The 14293-nt window shown below is 44.6% G+C and overlaps 1 protein-coding gene across 1 annotated transcript in view; it reads left to right on the top strand.

The window, feature by feature from the left end:
* Nucleotides 1-13628, top strand: part of VAT1 (vesicle amine transport 1) — a 108119-nt gene extending 94491 nt beyond the window's left edge. The window contains exon 6 of the mRNA XM_082271498.1: nt 13088-13628. Coding sequence (XP_082127624.1) covers nt 13088-13189 — 102 coding nt within the window. The 3' untranslated portion in view covers nt 13190-13628. The remainder of the gene's footprint in view (nt 1-13087) is intronic.
* Nucleotides 13629-14293: the final 665 nt, after the last annotated feature.

The following is a 14293-nucleotide window of genomic DNA, read 5'->3' as shown; positions in this document are numbered from 1 at the left end:
TATATCTGTGCAAGAAGCAGTCTCCACCACCAACACTGGATGGCTTCTAGCAAACAGCAATAGTTTAGTATGACCACTATGTGCAGCTCCACCCATAATGCTTCAGCACTATTTAACCACTTAAGCCCCGGAAGATTTTACCCCCTTCCTGACCAGCGGGTTTTTTGCGAAATAATTTTTTTTACTGCGTGACATTAACGGACAATTGCGCGGTCATGCGACGCTGTACCTAAAAGAATTTGACATCCTTTTTTTCCCACAAACAGAGCTTTCTTTTGGTGGTATTTGATCACCTGTGCGATTTTTACTTTTTGCGCTATAAACAAAGAGCATAAATTTTGCAAAAATAACTATTTTCACATTTTTTTATATGAAATTCCCCCCAAAAAAATGTGAAAATCTTTTTTTAACATTTTTGGCCAATTTGTTTTCTGCTACATATGTTTGGTAAAAAAAAATAGCAAAAAGCGTATTTTGATTGGTTTGCGCAAAAGTTATTGCGTTTACTAAGGGAAAGATTTCGGTCATTTTTGGTGTTTTTTTTTTTTTAACGCGTAATGGCGGCGATCGTTTTTTTTTTTTTTTGCGCAGTACTGCGACATTGCGGCGGACAGATCGGACCCTTGACTGACATTTTTGACACTTTTGGGGTTACCCGTGACATTACTGCAGTAATCAGTGCTATACATATGCATTGTTACTGCAAAATGACACTGGCAGGGAAGGGGTTAACTTTATTGGAGGGAGGGGTTAAGTGTCCCTAGGGGCGTGCTTTTTACTGTGATTGGCTGTGGCTACTAGTGTAGGAACAGTGATCAACGGTCCTACATAGTAGAACCGTGTGTTCACTGTTTCTATACCGGGGAGAATGACAGGCGGCTTGTTTACATCAGCCGTCTGACTTTCTCCCTCTGCACCGACCATCGGCGAGTGACTGGCGGACATCGGGTCCGCCGGTCACACGCACTGACTTCCCTGTGAACGAGCCGCAGCGGGCGCTCGCCCGCTATTGGCTCACAAAGAAGTGACAGGCAAGCGACGTAGATCTACGTCACTTTGCCTGGCCGGGGCTGACCGCCGCAGTAAATAGTCATGCGGCGGTCGGCAACCGGTTAATACCATCAATGTCCTCGTTCACACTTTGAGATCACTTCTCAGACACACCACCTTTTATTTTTACCCTGTCTGATAAAAACCTAGCGAGAAATATCCAATGTGAAGAATTAAGTCAAGATTCAGCAAAAACAATTAGATCCCAGTTCTTTGTTCACCAACGCCAGAAGTCAGCCAAGCAAGAGTTGAAAATTTTGGAAAAAGGTACTATTTGCCAGAAGGTTTGTAACAAGCAACTATCCATAGCCATATCTACTTATCCTGCCAAAGCCCTCCCCCATCTTCCCCTGTTTTCCCCTATTAGTGCGTGACCCCTGTCAGACTTGTCTGCCTCATTATTATATTCTTATTTCCCCTCCCCTTCATTCGTAGTTTAAATTACTCCTCCATCCTTCCTATAAACCTCTCACCCAGCACAGCAGACTGTGCCCTCCTTCCATGGTTTAGGCAAGCCATTTTTAGCATATAGGTGGTACCCCAATGAAAAGTCAGCTCAGTGCTCTAGAAACCAAATTCCTTATCTGAACACCAGGTTATTAGTAATGCATCCATTTTAAAGCAAGGGGTGCCTTGGTAAAATTAAACAATTTCAACAAGCTGGTGGGTGGCTCAACCCTAAACCAAAAGATTTCCTAGCACACTTGCCTGCCAGCCTGCAAATCCAAATGGACGATTTACATTAAAACATAGGGTTTTGTTGTACACATTTTGCAAATGTATACGGAAGCAATAGTGCCTTGTCAAGGGACCTCTGTATATACTGTGGTCCCAACTCCAGAGCCTTCATAGTAGCCCATATAAAAATGAATAGATCAAGGGCATGTATGCCTTCAGGGAGCCAACGCCTCAAAGGCAGAAGGACAGATGTGGCATCCCTGCACCCGATTCAACCAAATCTTCAAAAAATTGCAACCACCTCAAGCATGCTGTCAAACAAATCCACTGGATTTTTATCATTCAGCATTATGACCTTGGGCCAGCTGCCTGCACAGTATCCTTGTTTGCACTCTCCATCAGCACTGGGGTTAAACTAGCAAAGCTAAACAGAGGGAGAAGGGAAACCCTGGAATACTGGTCCGTACTAGATTTGCTTTGTAAAAAAAATTGCCTCTATTTTTTGGGTGTCCTGCATGTGTGGCTGGTGCTGTTATGTAGTGTTTTTTTTTAAATATTTTTAGAATGAGGCCTTAAGATTGCATGCCCTGACTGACTGAAAAAAGTTGTCATCGGAAGAAGCAAATTTCCAACATTCTGGAGCACATAGAAGTGGTTCTGTGCCACTGAACACCCGAAGCCCCCTCCCTCCCCCTTTCTGCAAGGACACCCAATCAAGGTGCAGTTGGGACAATGCTATGGCTGTGGCATACCTTGATCACCAAGGGGGTACAAAGTTGTGCACTCTTGAGAAAACATGCCAGATGGACATGGCAAAGATCCTGGTACTGACTTCTAGCACATGACCCTTGGCCTTGTCCCAATAGGGTAAATCTAGATTAAAGCTGAGTTCCGGCCTCAAAATCTATTTCACACGATTCGCTTGCTGTACTGTTGCTGAAAAAGAATTGGATAATTTCACATTTTTTTAATTTACTTGCCTTGTTAAAGAAAATATACTTGCCTTCCGTCCTCTTCCTCCCTCTTCGGCCGTGGCCAGCGCCGTCTCTTCCTGCTTGCATTGACTCCTGGGAGCTGAGCGTCATCGCTCCGAAGAGTCAATGCGCCTGCACCGGCCCTGCTCGTCACTTCCGGTTCAGGCGTGTTATTCCCTGCTAAACAGCTTGCACCAGAAGTGACAAGTAGGGCCGGTGCAGGACATTCTGGCTTCAGCTGCCCACACCTGAGATGGCAGCGCTGGACAAGACATTTTCAAGGTAAGTATTCTAAAAGGTAAGTGAACCCGGGACAGTGCAGAGGCTATCATTGCTGAAATGCACTAGCCCTGACTGTCCCGGGGTATTATCGAAAAAAAAAAATTTGAGGCCGGAATTCTGCTTTAATGCCCTCCAGACCAGATCTGGTATCTCAGAACCTTCTATTCCATCTCAGCCACTGGCTTTAATGGAATGGCTTTTGAAGGCTGAGGGTCTCCTATTCTTGATCTTCCTTTACATTAGACAGGGTTAATTATGGCAAACACAGCTGCCCAGCCCCCTCATAAACAAAGACCTGTGTAGGATTTTTCCTTGCTGAACGGTCCAGACAATTGCGTTTGGTTTTTACAATTGAGGTTAAAGAGAGGTAGCAAACAGATTTGGCTGAAGGAAGTAAATATAGATCAGCTATGCAGTATGTGCACATGGTTTGGCTGACATCCATTTTGATTTTAATGTACATGTAACTACTATACAATGTAACTTGTACTATATATTTATATATGATCTCACACTGAACATTTTTGCAAAGAAGCACAATACTGACATTATCTGCAAAGGAACGCTAGAATCTGCTTTTGCTTGCATCTCTCGATGACCTCTTTATTGCTTCCCTCTGTACTGACATCTGGTAACTGTGCCAAAGAAAGAAGTCATTCTCCAGATGTCTTAACTACAGGGACACTTTCCTCATTCTATGGGAACGCTGGCTGATTCCACCCAGATTCTTCCAGAAGCAGCGGAGTCTGAACTGCTTTTACTTGGGCTCTAAGAAGCAGCATACGGTTTCAAATGCAACACTTGTGAAAGCCATTCTGTTTCTTGGCATTAAATTTAGTTAAAATATGAAAATTTTAGAATGACATTTTATATTGTTTAAGACTGATAGGAGGAGCACTTTTTTTAGCTTTGCTTGCCAAAGCTATTTGAGTTTAAGGCAAATACGTTTTACCTTCTAACCTTGAAGCACTGAAAACTTTTAAAAAGCTTGTATCCATCTCCACTCACCGACAGCATAAGCTCAGCTATGCTGAAGGCCTGCAACATACAAACTGCTCAGGAACGTAACTCAAACTCTGAAGGACCAAGGATGGTCTCTGCATCCAATTTTAGGTCTAGCTCTAACTGATCTGCAACAAGCAGCCTATCTGGCATGGCTGCAGAAAAATCTGCCTTTGATTATCTTGGACCATAGAACTGCTTAAAACAACCATCCCTGTGCAGAGTCAAGCGCCAAGATCTTCACACTAGTCTCTGCCAGAGTCAGTGTAGTGCTACCTCTAGAGGGCACAGACATTGAGGGAAATGAAGACTTAGACACTGTTACAGGAGGCTATAGAGAATCTCTCAACTCCAGACTTTTACACCCGATATGTTTTCATGCTTTCCAATAAAGATATGCTCCTTTCTGCCTTGGCACTTTCACTCTTCTCCTATCTCACTCTGAACCCTTGGGTAAGAAGACCTGTTAAGCCAAAAAAAATCCCCATTCGTTCACATATATAATGGAGAATTTGATTTCAGAGTTTAACCCTGAAAAGAGTATTCTCTAAGTATCCTTTCCAAATTCTATCCAGTAGAAAAATGGTTGCTTTTGGGTAGTCTAGTAGTGGACCCTGTTTTCAGTCCTTTAGATCTTAGTGCCCATAGAGGTTAATTTCCGCAGACCACTATTGCTGCTGTTTAGGTTTCCCAGACTTGGCTAATTTGACTACGGCAATGAACGACAAAGCAGGATCCAGACTTCCAGGTGTGAACCTTGGAGCTCCTGCAGACTCTGCAATCTGCCTTACACTTTTTTTTGTAAATGCCCTGAAGCAAGTTGTGACCTCCAGCAGGTCTCATTTCTGTCCCATATATGCAGCATCTTATGGCTAAAAGCCTGGTTAGCTGAAGAAGCTCCATCGTCTCATGTGTGCCCTTTTTTTGAAGCTCAACATCCTATCTGAGCCATGTGACAAATTCATCTGTCACAGGCAGAAAGGTCATCCTTTTTTGCAACAGAGCCTTAACAAACCCCCTTCAGGAGTTTTCTACCCCCTCAGAGGGCGCAATCACTCTCCAGCTTCATCTTCAAATCCTAATCTCAGTCCTTTTGCTCCAAGACTTAAACCTACCAAGTCCACCATAAAACCCTCTTTATAATGAAGGGGGGGCAACCTCACTCCTAAGTGTCCGGTGGTGGCTGCATCGGTTTGCCTCTCTGTGGTTTTAAAGGGACCCAAATGGTTCAAAACCTTACCCCCTCATTTTCTTCTCTCAAACCAACTGAAATTTCCAAGGGGAGTCAGATTTTCAAACTGCTCTGAACCATCTCTGGTGTCATTCGATGTCTGGGAACAGGTTCAAAGGATTCTATTCAAACCCGTTCAGTGTCAAAACCCAGTGGGAGTGTTTGTCCTATTCTAGACAAAATCCTTAACTTTCAAAAGTTTTGCATGGAATCCATAATCGGTTTATGCCTCCTGAGACGAGACTACTTGGCATCTGTAGACATCAAAGATGCTGATATACATGCCTCCTATTGTATAGGAGACATGTAGATAAGTAGGTCTCTCCTACTGTGAAGTGCAGGAAGTAGTAACACTTTGTTGTACTGCCAGTTTTGGCATATCCACCTCACCCAAAATAGTTACAAAAGGCACTTGCACCCCATCGTGCCCTCTTAAGATTTCAGGTACAGGATACTAGGCCACCTTCTTCGAAGACTAACTTCCCATAAAATCCAAAGGACTATTTGTTACTTCCAGATTTTGTTTGGGTAATTGGCTTTCACAAATCTGCACTTAATCCCTTGCTCTCCCTAGAATACATTCATGCCTGGGCTGTGCCCAGAATGATGCATAAGATTCATGCTCTGATCCAAAGATCAGATTTTTCAGTGAGATTCTCTTCAGTTCTGTGCCTCACAGTAGCCTCATTTAAGGCTGTCCTATTCAATTCCTTCCAAAGACTTTCACAACCTCTTGTTGGCCTGGAACAAGCATGCTCCTTGTGTCCTCCATATGTTTCCCTCAAACCAAGCAAGGAACTTGGTGTTTCCAAACCAGTCTTGGCAGTAAGGGAAGTCTTTTCTACCACACCTATTAAGGATGATGCCAGCCTCACAGGCTGGGGAGGGGTGCTTTAATCTCACAATTCAGGGCACCTGGTCATCCAAAGAAGCCAAGCTCCCTATCAACATCCTGGAAGCAAATCAAATTGATTAGGGTAAAATCTGACATTACGGCTGTGGCTCTGTATCAACCACCAAGGGGGTACCAGAAGTAAGAGCCTTAATAGAAGTAGGTCTGATGGTCTCATTGACAGGGGATCACTGTCCTGCCCTACCTGCTGTTCATCTTTAAGGAGTGGTAAATTGGAAGGAAGATTACCTCAGCAGTTACCACCTGAACTAAGGGAAATGGACACCTCACCCTAACCTCTTTAATCTGTCAGAAATGGAGAACTCCCAGCTGTGGCTGTACTAGCCTGCAGGTTCAACAAATTACTTGTTTAAAGTCATCACCAAGTATCCTCTAAACACTGGCATTGGATGCTCTGGTAATTCCCTGGATTCTATGTCGGCTCGTATGCCTTTCCTCCGGTGCAAATTCTACCCTGCACAATTCTAGAAGAGACCGAGTGAGTCTCATTGCACCAACCTGGCCCAGGGTAACCTTATAAACAGACTTACTCAAACTTCTAGGAGACTATCCCTGGCCAGACCTGTCTCAGGACCCCTAGTTCCATACTGCTTCTCAGTCACTGGATTTAACAGCATAGCTGTGAAGCCCAGGTCTTACGGAACAGGGGCGTCATTACATCAAAAAAGCTACTTCTAGAAAAATATACAATTGTTTGGAAATCTTCTGTCAGGTGTGGGCAAAGGCACTGTAGTCCCAGAAATTACTGTTCTTTACATTCTGGCATTCTTACAATTGGAACTTGAGCTGGGTTAGGCCTCAGGTACTCAAAAGCTACATTCACGCTTGAGCTGAGTTTTTCGGGGACTTTGGTTTTTTTTTTTGTTTTTTTTTTAAGCAGACTTGCAAATATTTATTTAGGCATTTTTACTGTGGCTAATAGAAACATGTGTAAGGTGTGGAGTAAATGGAGGGGGGGGTGCTTTTTTGAGCTGAAATTGCCTGGAAAAAGTTCATTTCTCAGTGTTTAGGTGTTTTTCCATTGAAATTTATGGGGACAAACTCAAATCTGCATGAAAAGTAGCTCATGTATTTTTTGAGCGACAGGTGCCATATCTTGGAGTACAGGAGCCAGGCTGCAATTTCCTGTGTTACAGGAGCCAGGCTGCAATTTCCTGTGTTATGTTACTTTTTATAACCTGCTAGGTTATGTATTGTGCTGGGGTGGCTAGTGAATAATGTGGTGGTGGTTCCCTGCTCGGAGCTTATGAATCACTATATATTCAAAGTGCAACTCAATCTAGTTTTTAATAGGGTATATAGTTTGTGTAAAGGAAGCAAAAATCCCTCCCAACTAAAGCTGTATAAATGGCTCCCCCTCTTTAAACAGACAGCATTTACAAAATGTCATTAGCAGCACAGACTATGGATTTACAGGATTACTGCACCTTTAGGATCTGCCCTCCATTGAATATTTCTCCAATAAGTCATGTACATGACTACAGGGCTAGCTTTATCTTGGCAATGCAGCCTTCCCAAACATGCTACCTTTTCACAAATTTTACCTCGCTGGTCACTACCAGTTTGTTGATTTTCAAATTGTCTGCAAATTCAGTAGGGGGCTGAACAAGTGCAAATTTTGTCAAAAGGCTGCACAGTGAAGATCACTGGTGCCCCACTTTCTAGGTAAGTATATGCTGTTAGGGTGTCGCTTTTAGGGTTCATCCAAAGGTGAACATTTTCCTGTTAGACTTATTTCTACAAAGATAATGGGCATTTAACCACTAGCCGTCGGGAGGAGGTTCCATGGACGTCCTCAAGTTGCAGTGGTTATACCGAACTTGCAGGCATCCCGGTATGAAAATTTTCAGCTAGCTATTCTCTTTCCAGTAGAAGTAATTAGTGGCTGAATAGCAACTCGATCACTTCTGCGGGTGGTTGGAGGGGGTCCCATCTCCCCTCCTGCTGCCGCTGCCTTTCCCAGGTCTTGTTAGATCCTGGAGCTCGAGAGTGATGCGACTGCTGCACAGAACAGAGAACTGACGTTTCTCTCGGACTCCAGAAATGGGAAGCTACGAGAATGCTGTCACTTAGCGGCCAGGAAAACAGCTGATCAGACCGATCTGTGTCTGATCAGCCGCATTGGAGGCCAGAGGAGAGATTTGGGGTCTAATAGACTCCAAATCTCTCCAAAAAGAGGACCAGTCACGGCCCATGCTTTCACAAGGGATGGTCACCCCTTGTGATAGCAAAGCTTTATTATAAAAAAATATAGGTGTAGTTTGGGTATATTGCAGCATACATGTGTGTGTACCCCCCATTACGCTCAAATTGGAACACATGCGTTACTCCCGCATGCATATGTAAACTGATCGCACCATACATGTGGTATCATCGCAAATCAGCGTGAGCAATAATTCTAAAGTATAGCTCTAGACTGGTAACCTGTAAAGGCGTGCCGTGGGAGAGGAGCATTATTAGTTTGTGGCGTTACCCTTTTGGTCTTTGAGTCTGCTGGTTCTGTCTAAAAAAAGCTGGACTATCTGGGTCTGACTCTGGACTCGGCCTTAGTCAGTGCTCCTTCCTCTGGGCAAACTCCAGAAATTGCAGGCTGCAACTTTCCTCCTGTCCAGCAGATGGGTCATCCCTCAGGATTTGCATGTGGGTGCTGGGCCTGATGGGGTCTACCTTTTTTGAGGCGGTTCCATTTGCACAGTTCCATATGAGGTCCTTGCTAAGGGAGATTCTGACCAAATGGGACAAGATTCTGCAGTCTCTGGACAATCAGATCCATCAAATGAGTCCCTGATATGGTGGCTTTATTCTCAGGTGCTTGGACTGGGTAAATCCTTCCTCCCCTTGTATTGGACAGTGGGTCACCATGGATGTCAGTCTGTCTGGCTGGGGAGGCGTCCTCGGCAAAAATTCTTCTCGGGCTCTGGACGCTGGAAGAGTCCAGACTACTGATCAATGAGACTTTGCCTGGACCAAAGGATGGATTGTCTTCAGGGATGTCCAGTGTGCATTCAATCGGACAATGCCACGGCTTTGGCTTAGGTCAATCCCTAGGAGCGCAGGAAGTATCCTGGGGGGTCTCTGGAGGTAGCTGGCATTCGAAGATGGACAGAACGGTTTGTTCCAGTCCTCTCCGCCGTACACATCCTAGGTGTGGAAAACTCAGGCATATTATCTCAGTCAGCAGGCATTGGACCAAGGGGAGTTGTCCCTTCATCCAGCAGTGTCAGTTGCGTCTCCGCTGGGGCAGTTCCGAGGTTGATCTGTTGGTGTCTCGGTTCAACAAAGGTAGAGGTTTGTGGCTTAATCACGGGATCCTCTGGTGGATGCCACAGACGCGCTGGTCGCCACGTGGGGTCAGTATCGTCTGATTTACGCCTTCCCTTCTCTCAATCGTTTGCTGAGACTTCTACGCTGGATCGAGGCGCTAGGGATTCTGGTCAGATTAGTTGCTCCGGTCTGGCCTCGCTGGGTTTGGTACGCTGCTTTGGTGCGGCTGGTCGCCGGCGTTGCTTTGAAGCTACCTCTGAGGAAGGATCTGCTGTCCCAAGGACCAATCTTCCATCCTACTAGTCTCTGGCTTTGACAGGTTGGCAGTTGAATGCCAGGTGCTGATAGAGGTTCGTCTGCTTCTGTGTGTTCAACGCTTTTAAGTTAAAATCTACTTCTAGGAAGATCTACTATTGTACGTGCAAGTCGTACATTGCGTGGTGCGAATTTCTTGCGGTTCATCCTTGCTTTCTCGGTAGCTCGGATCTTGACCTTCCTTTAATGGAGGGTTAGCAGAAACTGGCCTTGAGTAATATCAAGGGTCAGGTGTCGGCCTTAGGAGTGTGCTTTCAACGGCCCTTGGCCACACACTCCCTGGTGCGTACTTTTCTTCAGGGAGTTAAGCACTTGGCCCCTCCAGTGCAGTCTCCGTTGCCACCTTGGGACCTCAATTTGGTACTCAGTCCTTCAGAAGCCTCCTTTTGATCTTCAGGAGATTTCCCCTGCTTACTGTCCCAGAAGATGGCCGCCTTGGTGGCTATCACTTCTGTGCACAGGGTGTCGTAATTGACGGCGTTATCTTGTCCACCTTGGTGGTTCACAGAGATAAGGTGGGTTCTTCGTCCCTGTCCGTCCCTTCCAAAGGTCGTCTCTGATTTTCATTTAAATGAAGAAATTGTTTCCTTCCCTGTGCCCCAAGCCAAAACATCCGAAGTAAAATTGCTTTGCATGCCTTGGATGTGGTCCGGGTAATTGGGGTGTACCTGGCAGCTACGGAGTCTTTTTTTTTTTTTTTTTTTTTTTTTTTTCTCCCTGTTTGTGCTTACAGATGGGCCTTGGAAAGGCTTGCCTGCTTCCTCTGAGACAGACCATTTTCCAGACAGACAGATGGTGGTTCAGGCCTATTCAATCAAGGGTCAGGTTCCTCCTTTCCCTGTCACAGTACACTCTACTCGAGCGCTCCTGGGCCTTCTGTCATCAGTGACGCAGGTTTGCAGGGTGGCCACTTTGTGAAAGTGTGCACCGACGACTAAGTTCTATAAAGTGGATGTGTTGGCATCTGCGGGTGCTTCCTTTGGCTTCAAGGTTTTGCAGGCTGCTGTTTTTAGAGGGCCTAGCCTTCTTTGAGGTTGTATCGTTTTTTTCAGGGGAGTTCTAGTTTTGGTTGAGCTCCTATTTACCTGGTTGGCTAAAGTTGGCCTTGGGAATTTTTTTTTTTTTTCTTTTTTTTTTTTGCTGTTTCCACCCCTCATGTTTAGCACTGCTTTGGGCTGTCCCAATGGTTAATATCAGCTGTGTCAATGAACGAAAAAAAAAAAAAAAATAGGATTTTTGACTTGGCATAAAATCCATTTCTCTGATCATTGCACCCACCCCTCTGGAGTTGTATTCTTCTGACGCTGCTTGTGACAAAACTGAGTACCTATAATAGGAGTATAACCCTTGGGACTGCCCATAGGCATAGCCAGACTTTTTTTTTTTTTCTGCCTAGAGTCCTACTCCTGGAGGGGGGAAATATAACCCAATGATTAAGATTATCCGGATGTGTCCAACGATCATTAGGGATGCACCGAAATTTTCAGCCGAAAATGGGTTAAAAATGCCGAAATTGTGCCGTGAGGAAGGACGCAGCGCAGGTTTGAAAAGTCCCGCCTCTGGCCGGCCGCCAGCCTCTCAATGATGTCCCTACTACTACGATCTGTGCATGAATGAACTAACACGGCGGTAGGGCGAGCGGCCGCTAATAGCTGTAACTATGTTGAGTGCTTCACTTCCCTGTTAGGCATGCATCTCCTCTGACAGGGAAGTGGAGCGCTCACATAGTTATAGCTATTAGCGGCCGCTCGCCCGCCCGGTGTGTTGTTCATGCACAGATCATAGTAGTAGGGACATCACCAGGAGGCGGGTCTTTTGAATGAAGGACACCGGAGGAGCAGAGTGAGTAGGAGATTGCATCCTTGGGATGGGGAGGGACGCTGAGGCGGGATGGGGGGGGGGAGAGTGTACTGCCGAGGGGGGCGCGGGGGGGGGAGCTGAGGCGAGCTTACCAATGGTTTTAGTATTATGCAGCATGAGGGGGTTAATGTATTGCCACTGCTGGTCACTGATGCATTAGTGACCAACCAGTGGCAGTTAATTAACCCCTTTGTGCTGCATTAGTGCAACCAGTGTTAATTAACACTGATACTGGTTGCACTAATGCAGCACAAGGGGGTTAATTAACTGCCACTGGTCGGTCACTAATGCATCAGTGACCAGCAGTGGCAATACATTAACCCCCTCATGCTGCTTAATACAAATACCATTGGTAATTAAATTAGCCTCTTGCCAACCCGTCACAGTACATATACTGTGGCAGCGACAGGTGTACGTCGCTGCCTGTTTTTGGTGTATGCCCCTCTTATCCATTTTAAAATTATTTGGGGGAAAAATTCATTTTCGGTTTTCGGCCACGGGCATCCTACATTTTCGTTTCGGCCCAGAATTTTCATTTCGGTGCATCCCTAATCAGATTTTATGGATTTTACGGTGTCAAACTTTTTTTTTTTTTTTTTTTTTTTTCTGCTTTAAAACGGCCAATAAAAAAAATGATCATTTTAGGCCAATATGTATTCTGCCACATTTTTGGTAAAATCCCAGTAAGTGTATATTGATTTGCGCTAAATTTATCGCGTCTATAAACTAGGGGATAGATTTATAGCATTTTTATTTTTTTTTGCCAGGCTGCGACCTTGCAGTGGACAGATCGGACACCTGACACTTTTGTGCACCAGTGACATTACTACAGTAATCAGTGCTAAAAGTTTGCACTGGCAGGGAAGGGGTGCTCATACACTCTGCAGTGTAGTTGAGCATCATGGGAAATATAGTTCCAAAACATCTGGGGTGCCAAGGTTCACCATCAATGACCTAGGGGATGCTTTCTAACTGTGTGGGGGATGGACTTACTACAGCTACATAGTTTTGCATAATAAAGCCGACCTGCTGCAGTATATGCAAGTGGTTAAAGATACTATTTCTCGGGAAGGAATACACTGCCCAAGTGTTTCAAATCGTTAGTATAGGGGTCACTTAATGTATGGTCATAGCTTTTTTTTTTTTTTTTTTTTTTTTGGGCATACTTCTCTTCTGGGTCACAAGATTGCACTCCTGTAACCCAGATTCAGTTGAAAGTGGGATCAAGCTGGTTGATCTGTCATCTAGTCTCTGGATGTATCCGGACAATGTTGGGATCCACCCAGATGTCTAAGCAGCTGGCTCGGGCTCTCAGCGCTCGGGAGCCAACTGCTCCCGCCCCCTCCACAGCCTGAAGCTTCTGAGGGGTAGAGCAGAGCTGGGGACAGAGCCTGCAGGGGACATCTGCAACCTATGCTGCAGCCACGTAGATGAGTATGTATGTTTTTTTTACATCCAGCACTTAGATTTGATTTAAAAAAATATTCACTTATCTTCACTTATCTTCCTCATTTGCAGGTGGGTGATGCCATGAGACAGATGCAGGAGAAGAAAAATGTTGGTAAAGTGATCCTGGTTCCTGAAGTGCCAAAAGAAGAAGCAAAAAAAGAAGAAAACTAAAGGGATGAGATGCAGGAGCAAGCGCAGCATCCTGCAAATTGTGAAAACTGTCCTAGTGTGTGTGTTTGGGGAAGAATGTCTGAGTCCTCCTGTAAAATGCCTATATACCTACTCACTTGCCATTAGGTGCTGCAAGAGCATTTGGGTGTGAGTGGGTTATACTTCCAACACCCTTACTATGTGCCTGGGGATATTACATGTTGAGAAATCTCACTTTTAGAGTCTCTAAAGCCAAGCTGTAGGGAATTGGGTTTTGGTGCTGCAGTTTTGCTTTACTGAAAAGGAGAATTTTCATTGTACTCTAGGCCTTTACACAATAACATTCCAGATATTGGGTTGCAGTCTTGCTGAGGGCAAGTAAAATGTCTGTTTCCACCATCAGGCACATTAATGAAGATGGTTCATATTAATGCTCAACTATTCGTACAAACTGTGGTTTCTGATGTTTTGTTAAATAAATGTACTTTGTATTTCCATTTTTTTTTCTTTGCTTTTTTTTTGTAGTATTTTACATATGGTCAGTTTAGTGCTACAATCTTTATAGTTTATGAAGTAGATTAATAAACAGCGATGCTTGTCAAACAACGAACACATTGTTAATATGATGCACCCGTAAGCGGTGTAAAAAAACCTAACCCCATCCATTAAAAAAAATAGGTAATTTTGTCAGATCTTTATTTGTGCCCTCGATGTAGAGCAAAGGTGTGTTTAAGTCGGGAAAGGCAAAGAGAAACTGATCAGTACATTGGGATAAAACTGGAATTTTTGTGTTCCCCTTTGCTAGATTTCCTAGCTTTATTTCCTGACAGAGTAAGGGAAAATCTCCCTAATAGACACACAAATGAAACCTTTAAAGCACATGCTTTAATCGTCTTTGGGGTGTGTGTTTTGACTGGTATTTGGCTTTAAGTCCTGGCAGAGTTGGCTTCTAGCTTCTTTGTCTCTCCCTGCCATAAATCTAATTCTTTTTTAGCCTACCTGAGAGTTTGGGTATTCCTGGCTACATCTGCATGCTCTGTTCTCCGGTTGCAATTGGTATCAATAAAAATAACGGGAGGTGGTACAGACCCAGAAACTGACTGCAGAAATTTTAGCGTCTCGGAG

This window comes from Pelophylax lessonae (assembly GCF_965119305.1).
Source record: "Pelophylax lessonae genome assembly, chromosome: 11".
Classification (NCBI taxonomy): domain Eukaryota; kingdom Metazoa; phylum Chordata; class Amphibia; order Anura; family Ranidae; genus Pelophylax; species Pelophylax lessonae.
Note: the sequence above shows the minus strand (reverse complement) of the source record. Positions and strands in the feature narration are given on the sequence as shown.